Below are 10229 nucleotides of genomic sequence, written 5' to 3'. Positions count from 1 at the left end.
CCTCAACTGAATAGAGGGGTCTATCTCAACTTACTGGTTTGATTTGGGGGAGCTAATATCTATGGGTGAAACTATTCCTTACAATCAACGTATTCCAAGAATTCATGAGGATCAGAAATCACAAAATTTTAGTATAGACATTTCATGATCTAAAAATGTACATTTTGTGACAGCCCTGAAATTTGAGCTTAGCAATTCGTTTGATCAATAGATGTATATTTTGTGACAGCTCTCAAATTTGAACTTTGCAATTTGTTTGATGAATTCTCTCCTACTTTGAGTTTGACGATCATGTGATTTTACACGATACCGTGTTATTATGTGGAGATCCCTTCAGTCACCAGTTCTAGATGTTTGTAGTGTGAAGGAACTTAAAGCCCCATCTTCGATCTTACTCTTGCTATGGTGAATATGAATTCAGGTTACTTTTTCCTGTAGAGATGAGAAAACTTAAAACATAAAAGCTGCCTGTAGAAAATTTTGAAATAAATCTTCCAGGATTTCTTAAGAGAGAAAGGTCGAGATTGTAGAGACTCGGTGAAGATCTAGTGAGTTACTGAGGATTCTGCTCAGCCGAGGATGTAGCCCACGTTTGGGATGAATTTTGTTAAATCTCATATATCGCTGGTTTGCTTCCTTGTTCAGCTGTTGATCTTTCATTATACATATTTCGAATCGTGTGGTTTGGCCAATTAGCATAGTGAATTTCCCTAAAACGCACAGAATTTTTGAAAAGTTTACAGCTAATTATAAAAATATACATGTTATGATAATCTAAATTAATATTATTTGCTTTTAGTGTTCTCCAGGTTTCAAAGACTAAACAAATTTTCACAAGTAACAAATTTTCGGGATGCATACTAGTTTTAGGGGGATGGTATTAGCGCTATTGATCTTTTGTAGATTGCAGAGACCGACTGAAATCTCTCATTAACATTTTGCTTTGATTAGCTGTTACTTGGAACTAAATACATATTTTCGCTTGTGAGTGTTTTAATGATAAAATCATATAATGGTTTTGAGTTTAATTACTCGTCTAATAGAAGGATAAGATGTGAGCCTCATCAGGAAGGGTGATATTACTTTATTGCACGACTGCGAGTTTGACCTAGCTATATAAGCAAGTCATACGTGGTTCAGAGCAAGTTCTACGTATTAATTCAGACTTGTTTATTAACTGTACTCGAACTTGTTGAAGGGTATTTTTGGGATTTGGTATTGAGAAACGAAACGATCCCAGTGATATAGGGTTTATTTCCACCAAGCCTGGGGGTTGATCTGTGGTGATGAGGTCTGTCATGTATGAGAAAGGGTTTTGCGAAATCTTTTCTGTTGCGTCTCTTTTTTGAATTAGTGTGATCATTTGTTGCTGTCAATGTGAATGGACAAAAGGACTTTTCCTCCGAACTACGTGAAATTGTGTGTGCTTGTGTTTTCCTCTGTTTTCTGTGTGATACTGATCTCAGTTTCTATGTTTTACCCTTACACTTGGTTTGCATACTCTTTTCTTAGATAAATTAAATTAAAAAAAAAACTCAGTTTGCATGCTCATTTTATCGTGGGCAAGTAACAACCAACATTTCCCGTTTTCAAAGTAGTTTTCTGTTTTGCTTTGGGCACTAAAATGCTGGGAAATATGGGCAAAACACAGGAAACGTTTAGATAGATTTGTGCTAATCAGCCAAAAGAACCTCCACATGTTACAACTGGGTTCAGTAAACCTGTGAAATCTAATAAACTCGTAGTAATGTAATCTGGCATTAAATTTGCTAATTACCTCAAGATTAAGACGACAGTAAATAAAGGTTTGGAAAATCAAGAGTCATGCTGCTGGTTAAGCTCTGATTCATGTTCTGGATGTGTTTTCGCAACTACGCAAAACATGGTTCAGTTGGTACGACCTCAATCCAAAACTTTGCTGTTTGGTTTGGCAAATACTCGCCAAAGTTGAACTGGTACTTCAAATTTTGGCCCTTAGACTTTTTTTTTTTTTTGGGACCAATCTTTACACGGACCAACTATGGCTACTGAAAAAATAAATCACTCCAGCCTGGTTTTATTTTGATACTGCCAAATACACCCTAAGAATAGCTCAGATAGTAAATTATGCTCCTTTATTTATCAACTTGCACTGCGGTCCTACAATATTTATATATAAGACCTTTGCAATCGACTGATTTCGCAGCCTGATAAAAAAAATGGATATATAAACCTAGTACATAGATCAAGAAGAAGTAGAAAACGACAAGCTGAATACACAACACCACCTAAACAAAGAAAAACATTGTTCTGCATCATTTCAAGGCATACAAAATACATAACCAGGAGGCACTAAAATTTCCTCCTATGTCTGGAACCATCACCTGATATATATTTTTGTTCTGTTAATATACAATGCAACAAGCTGCCCATCCTCAGATACTGATGAAAATGAAACTTCCCAGTGTAACCTTTGACTCAACAAATTGCTATACTTTCTATAATACCCACAATCTAATTATTAGCAAATTACAGTTATAAACAAACTCAGATACAGAAGCTTATTGGAGCTCACAGCTTCCAGGCTTATCTAATAGAGACGAGTCTCTCCGTCCTTCTGTACACGTCGAATACAAACATGGAACGAAGTTGAAGTAAGAGATGAGTAACAAAAATGAAGCTCACCGCCTTTTACTTTTGAGCACCGATGAGAGGTATTTGCAGAGATGATCGTTGTTTTCACGGTGATAATCAATCAGCAGACACAATTGCCTTATAGCCTCTCTTTTTGCTTCATCTTTATCTAATTCCTCCTTTTTCCTATCCCTCAGCATCTCCTCTAACACTTTCATCCTCTCCTCAGACTCAATTACATGTGCTCTGAGGATAGATACCTCTTTCTCCTTATTAACTAACTTATCGACAATGCTCTCCATTTCATCTTTCATTATAGTGATAATCCCTTCTTGGTACTTCACCCTAACTAAAAGCTCTTGTTTCTCATTCTTCATCTCTATGACCCACTTCTTCATTACCTTTATCTCTTCACTAAACATATGTATCTTCTTTAAGGTGTCACTGCTGTTAATTACGAAAGCAGAATCGAGCTCATTGTATCGTCTGATTAAATCTGGAATCCCATACTCTGCAAATCCTTTGAAGTGCCTGAGCTCGTTTTCCAAGTGATTCATCTTTATACATATTTTCAGCATATGATCTTCCATTTCTTTGCGATCTTCTACCATTTCTTCCATTGCTTGTTTATACTCTTCTATTTTCTCATTGCATTCTGTTTCTGTGATCTTAATCATTTGGTTAGACAAGCGGAGCTGAACTTCGAAATTCTCGGCTCTTTTGTACAGTTTTGTGTTTTCTCTCTCTTTATCTGCCTTCTCTTTTATGGTGAGTTCAAGTTTCTTTAAGACATCCTTGTAACTTTCTTGGAGATCGCTTCTCTCTTTCTCCTTCTCCCCTAGTTTTTCTTCCAGATGAATTTTCTGATGCCGAAGCTCCTTTTGCTTTTGCTCAAGAATGGCATTCGCTTCTTGCAGCTTTCCTAATTCAACCTTCAGTGTTTCAATTTCTGAGGTCAACGAAGTATTTTCTTCCTCTGAGGCTTCAGTTACTTTGTTTAGATCAATTAACTGGGGAGTGACTGCTTCCATTTCAAGGCTTAAATCATTAAGCTCAGCCTCATGCAAGCTTCTATGTAGCATAGAATTCACCTCAGCCATTAGTATCTCATCATTTTCTAAGTTTCTCACTTCTGTTTCTGCTTGCTGTAGGCTGCTTACTTCTAAGTTTCGCATTTCAGTTTTATTTGTATCAATCAACTGGAGCTTGGATGCTTCAAGCTCAACACTCAGATCACCAACATTAGTCTTCAATTGAGAATTATCAGCTGTAAGCTGCTCCACTTTGCCCTTGAGATCATCTATGATCTTCTCAGCCTCCTGAACCTTACTCTGATACTGATGCAATGTGGAAATTTTCTCTCTCAAGTGTGCTCTCTCATTTTCAAGCTCTTCCCGTTTACTCTCTGATTGCTTTAACTTGGTTAGAATCTCAGAAACTTCCAAAGACCATGCATTCTTTTCCTCCTTTGCAGCACTAAGTTCTCTGTTTAAATCATGCAGCTGGAAATTGATTACTTCCAATTCAAGAGTCAGATCATTGCTTTTTTCTTGCAGCTGAGATGTATCATTTCCTTGCTGTTCTCCCCCAGCTTTAAGATCATCAATTGCCTTTTCAGCCGGCTGTATTTTGTCTGTAAGATCTGAATCCAGCCTATGCTTCAGTTCCTCATTCTCAGAAGTCAAATGAGTATTCTGTGATGTCAACTCTTCAACTAATTTAAGCTTCTGGTCAGCGTCGTCTCTGAGAGCTGCTAAAGCTTTCTCTGCCTCCTCTATCCTCCTCAAAAATTCAAAGTTCCCCGATCTCAAAGCTTCTTTTTCTTCATTTGTAGATATCAGTTGCTGGTTTAAACTAGCAACTTCATTCGATGTTCTTTCCAAATCCTCCTTCAAGGTATTATTTTCAGACTTAACTCTATCCATTTCATATTTTATGTGATTGAGTTCAAATTGAAACTCTTTTAATGATTTGTTTGCCTCATGAATCTTGCAAAAAGCTTCAGCATTTTCTGATCTCAGAGAGTCATTTTCCTCGTATAAATTTTGTGCCTTTTGATTCATATCTTCTTCCTTCTTCCGTGAAGCCTCTAATTCAGTTCTCAGAAGATCCATTTCAGCTCGCAAGAGCTTAGCATGTTCAGTTAATTCAGCTGCTGAAGTGTTTTCCGCTTTAAGCTTTGCACTCATCTCAATAATCATAGTCTCAAGCTCAACATTTTTCATCTTCATATTCTCAAGCTTCCCTTTATCAGAAAGCTCCTCTGATCCTGAATCTGAATCTTCTGAATCAGATGAGGTGAAGTCAACTGAAAAGCTTCCATTGTCATTGCTTTCTGAACGAATTTCTTTCTTTAGTTTCCCGATCAATTGATCATAGCGGCACTGGACAACTTGGTACCTTTTGTGAAAACCATCAATAAGAGAAGCTAGTTCAAACTTGTCGAATGAACTCTCAGATGAAATTGAACCACTCTCTTGAGTCTGTAGCATCTTTAGTATTTTCTCCACATTCTTATCAATTTCTGCAGTAAAAAGATGCAAAAGAAAGTTATGCACTAAAATAAGAATATTCATTGATTTGATGCTACATGATATCTACAGTGAACTCAAAAGCAATATCAACTTCTAGTAATCATTTCACAAAAAAAAGAAGCATAAGCAATGTAGTATGACTCTAGTTGCTTTGTTGTCTAACCTGTCCTTGAGGTCTTACAGAGATCCTACTGAGATAAGCTGACTGGGGAAAAAATAGTAAGTGGCATTAATTTAGAAACAGATACAATAGCCCTTATGTGCCATAAGCTCTGTCAATAATTAAATTAGCTTGATATATATTGCTAGTTTGCAACTCAACAGTTTAAACTTTTGGATGAAGTGGTCCTTGATATATTTACTGACCCCCATTATTTCCAAGTGAAAGTACAAAACAGCTTAACCTTTAAAGTAGAGTGAGTTTTGACAAGTCTTAAATAAGAATGATACCTTAAAGTGGATTTTGTCACATCATGCTTATGTTAAGCGCAGAGAGATATATCAAGTGTCCCATTCTTAATAAACCGAGAATAATAAATTAAATTCGACAGTCATTTATGCTTCCAAAAAATTTAAATATAATCTTTGTATTATGCTAATATACATATGCGTACTTTTCAACACGAACACTTGGAGTAACAATAGAAACCTGATCTGGTGAAGCACTAAACCTTGTAACTAGACCATGTTACAGGTATGTGACTAAGTGTAAACAGCATATTATGGAAGCATCAAGTCAAGGAATTGCATGCATCGACTCCTAGCCAAAAGTATTCTGTCGAATAAGTTTTGAACACAAAAAGGGAAACTTTAGGAAAGACCATTACCTTCCCTATTTGGCAGAGCTTCAGAATTCTCGTCATCACTGTGGTTGCCAAAGACTGAATGCAAGAGTTTATCTAATCTGTGTTTTTTCTTCATCTCAACGAACTATATTCGACGAAGCTTCTTTTAAACCTTCATCTAAATGAAAGTTTCTGCACAATACACCGTGAGCATCAACAACATGCGCAAGATCAGGATCATGCAAGCAATAAAAGTAAAGGTACATAAACAGCATCTGCTAAAGGATATTTTGCTCAGATAATTGTTTTGCAGATTACAATATCGAAACATCATTATTAAGTTATTATACTTTGCAAATATATGATGTCAAGGGTTCATCTAAACAATATTTTTTCTGCCTTTTGTCCTTCCACCTCAAAATCTGAAAATCCCTTAAGTGTCATTTATTTCCTTATCACATTTTGTTACCAACAGAATGCTCATCAATTCAAGACATTTGCAGGTTGACTGATTCCCAATGAGTTCGGCGCAGGGTAAAGAAAATTCTAAGCAATTACCCTACTTGTCAATGAGAACTATTCTCAAGCATTAGCAACTTACAATTGACCAAGTCTATACATTTTTTTATAGTAATATTTCTCTATTGCAGTTGTCGAATCTTCACTGTGTTATTAGAATCAGTCTGATCTGTGCATTACTGAACTTGAACTGAATAGTTGGATTTCAATTAAGAAAAAAATTTGGCTGCTCGCTTTTGCACAATTTTCATTCAGCTAATCCTGGAAGAATAGAATAACAACACATTACGGCAAGACTGAATTGGACTGCTCCAAGAACTCATCAAATATTTTTGACATGATTCTATATAAAAAAAGGCAAAGAAGGTGGAATTATCCTATATAGGAATCTAATAAAATAACAAGAATCTGAAAGGCATGAGTTAAGGCATGAGTTAAGGCATGATCACCCCATATTTCAGAAAATTGTCTTTGCTTGTAAAATCAACAAACTAAAGATCATAGAGCCTTTTATCCTCCATTTATAACCATTTTTGGAAGGGGGAAAAAAATAAAGAAGGGGGGTAAAGCAACTTTTTTTCAAAAGGATAATACCGATACATCATAAACAACTAAAGTTTACAATCAAAGAAACTTTTAACGAGTTATCATTGAGTTGACTTATACAACCTCAACTAACTATGTTCAAAAAACTTAAATCTCTCTTCAGGTTTCCTGTTTAGAATTAGATCTAATTTTCCGTAACCTGTAACTGAATCCTTTAACATTCAAATTTCCATTTTCAATTCGAAAAATGATATGGAGGATATGATCAAAATCAGAAATTAGGACCAAAGTTCAAACAAGAATAGTAAGTAGAAACACACACACACAAAGCAATTAAAAACATGAAAAAAGAACACGGATTCAAAATCACAAAAAAAAAAAATTTTGAAGTACAGAGCTGTTCCGATCAAATCACACTCAACTACAACAAGATCCAGCTGATTGGAGAAAAACCGAAGCTCACCTGAATTCCTCTCTGCATCCGTTTCAATCTTCAGAGAATCAAAGATCTGAAATTTTAATTGAAGTTGACAATTAGACAACGGAATTTGAAGGACTAAAATAGTTGGCAAAATAAATAAATAATATAAAAAAGAATGAAGCACAACCTGGAGCGGTTAAAGTTTTGCTGGGAGGTTCTGGGTGGAGGAGAGAGGAGGGGGAGGGGGAGGCCACACAAGGATTATATTTTTGGAATCTAATGCGATGTATTTGCCCTTTTCATGTTGATTTATTTACGAGGATGCCACTTGGTGATTCGCTGTTTGTCTCAGACTGCCGCGTTGTCCGTGGTCTGGACGCGATGAATTCGGGGTCAGGGGGAGGACAGAAGAAGGCACCGAGATTCAGAAGGGATCTTGTTGCGGTACGGTCACCTCCCCCGGTTAAGCTACCGCCCGTTAGTCGGTCGCACGTCGCGGTGTCACGCCGACCTTTTACACGCAGTTCCCGCCAAAACTGAGACGTGGGTCCCACTCCCTCGCGCATGCGCACGAGACAGGATGATAAGCGCGAAGAAGGAGATCCCGGTGGGATTCCATCTGGTGATAAAATAAGTAGAACGAGAAATAGTAAGGCTTCATTTTAGAAAATAAGGAGCTAGTTTTCTGCATGTAACATTTTTAATTATATATATATATATATAATATATATATATATATATATATATAGAAAGAGAGAGAATATATTGGTATGCTTGATACCAGTATAAATTTTTATGGTTTATTATAGTGACGTGGTAACAATGCGCCCTGCCACTCATTGAAATAGGACGGGGAGCCAACATCAGCATGGGTTGGAGAGTACATGAGGATATCAATCATATTGAATGAGTGAACGAAATGACTGACAGGATTATGTCACCTCACTATCAAGCAAGGAACTTTTTGTGCTTTGTAACGCAAAGAAGGCAATACGCCATATTTTCTTATATATATATATATATATATATATATATATATATATATATATATAATATAATATATTTATATGAGGCAATATGAGTATGTTTGGTAGCAAAGCATAAAAATCTTAATGCTTGTAGTGATTGTGTTACATCCGCCCTCAACTCATTGCAAATATGGGACCACATTCACAATGGGTAGTGAGTTTGATAGGAGGATGTGATACATCGACTACTAAACAACACAAATTTATGGCTTAATACCAAGTATACACACTCGTATTTTCTTTCTTCTCTCTCTATTATATATATAATATATATATATATATATAATATATTAAATATATAATATATATATATATAGGAGGAATATAGGGTATAACTTGGGCCAAGGAATACTTGGTAGTGATGTGGAGCACATGCTGTCCATACATGCTAACACCTTGGAATTGGTGAGGGCTCGGCAATCTCAAGGTGTGATGTAATGACAAGATTGTGTCCACATGCAACGTTACCAAGGAATCCTTGGTAGCGCAAGTATAACTCATTTTTCTCATATATATATATAATATATATATATATTGAAAAGACTTCGTCATGGTCCAATAATTGCGTCAATCCAACTTTTATTAGCTCTTCATAAGGACCTACTTTTGACCTGTGGGCCTTTCACTCGCTTCCACTAAATTGTGGCTATCAATAAAGGTTCCTTCTCTCTTTTTCCTTGCAAACCATCATAGTGTTAGCCATGAATAGAAGCACGAGTAGCTTACATCCCACTTTTAGGTGCACCATGAAGAAGACGGGTTTGTGTGGTCAAGTGTCAAAATCAGCAGGGGAACTTGTCGTGCATCTCAAAGTCCAAATGATCAGTTTACTGGAGCTTTTTACCCCTTTAAATGAGGACCCTCCACAAACTGGGGGATCGAGAATAATAACTAGCTAGAACATCATCAGAAACTAGAGACGCATAAGCTAGGGAAGAACTTCTTCCGTTATTCTAAACAAAATCTAGAAATCTGAGATCGTAAATTAACCACCAGCATGTAGCAGGCCTTGAGCCGCTCCAAGCAGAACTCACAACATATCAATGGCTGATATCTACATATACCAAAGTGGTGTCACGTGACCCCACTTTGGTCAGAGAATAATAAGACCCCCACCCTGTATAGAATTGGCTTCGTTGCACTTAACACCTTATAATTTCACCTATTTTGCACATATGGACTCTCATTTGTATTTGGTCACACTTAAATGCTCTAAAGTTTTTAAAAATTGCACTTTAGTGCCCATAGTTAAGCAAACAGCAGAATTTTTCTTGAAAATTCTCATGTGACACTCATGCTCTAACTTTAGAACATTTTTTAACGCTTATTTTTTTATTAAATCTATTATTAAACCTATCAAAGTTCTATTTTAAAACTACACTAGTTCTATTCTAAAATAACAATAAATTTTACTAAGATTAAGATTTAAAATGTTTTAAAATTAGTGTTTGAGTGTCTCAAGAGAACTTCTAGGGAGAAACTCTCGCGTTTGCATAAACGAGAGTATTAAATCGCAACTTTTGGGTACGTTAAGTATTAAGTGCAATCAAATACATGTGGAAAGTAGGTAAAATTACATAGTATCTATGTGCAATTAAACCGAAAACTATTTTTTCCATATTTTGTTTTGAAGATGGTACTGATTTTATATGTGTCTAAGGTAACTTTCAAAAGAGTTCTTAATGCAAAGAAGTTAAATAGGAGTACGTTGTGGAATAAATGAGTGATGATAGGTTCAATGATTACTCATTGACTTTATATATTGAGAAATATAGACTTGAGA

The 10229-nt window shown here is 36.0% G+C and overlaps 1 protein-coding gene across 1 annotated transcript; it reads right to left on the bottom strand.

The window, feature by feature from the left end:
* On the bottom strand, positions 2269–7973 carry LOC109847367 (myosin heavy chain, clone 203-like). The gene is made up of 4 exons (XM_020416601.1): positions 7606–7973; positions 7461–7506; positions 5975–6124; positions 2269–5137 (listed from the first exon to the last, which is right to left on the bottom strand). The coding sequence occupies exons 3-4, from the start codon at positions 6066–6068 to the stop codon at positions 2661–2663; spliced, it is 2571 nt and encodes an 856-aa protein (XP_020272190.1). The 5' UTR covers positions 6069–6124; positions 7461–7506; positions 7606–7973; the 3' UTR covers positions 2269–2660.

This window comes from Asparagus officinalis, chromosome 1 (genome assembly GCF_001876935.1).
Source record: "Asparagus officinalis chromosome 1, Aspof.V1, whole genome shotgun sequence".
Classification (NCBI taxonomy): Eukaryota; Viridiplantae; Streptophyta; class Magnoliopsida; order Asparagales; family Asparagaceae; genus Asparagus; species Asparagus officinalis.
This window is presented reverse-complemented; position numbering and strand designations above follow the sequence as displayed.

Bases quoted from the DNA above. Each gene is read 5' to 3' on its own strand.
- LOC109847367 (XM_020416601.1), bottom strand. From the start codon at position 6,068: ATGAAGAAAAAACACAGATTAGATAAACTCTTGCATTCAGTCTTTGGC. The intron at 5,138-5,974 runs GTAATGGTCTTT...TTTTTACTGCAG, and splicing joins AGCTCTGCCAAATAGGGAAG to AAATTGATAAGAATGTGGAG.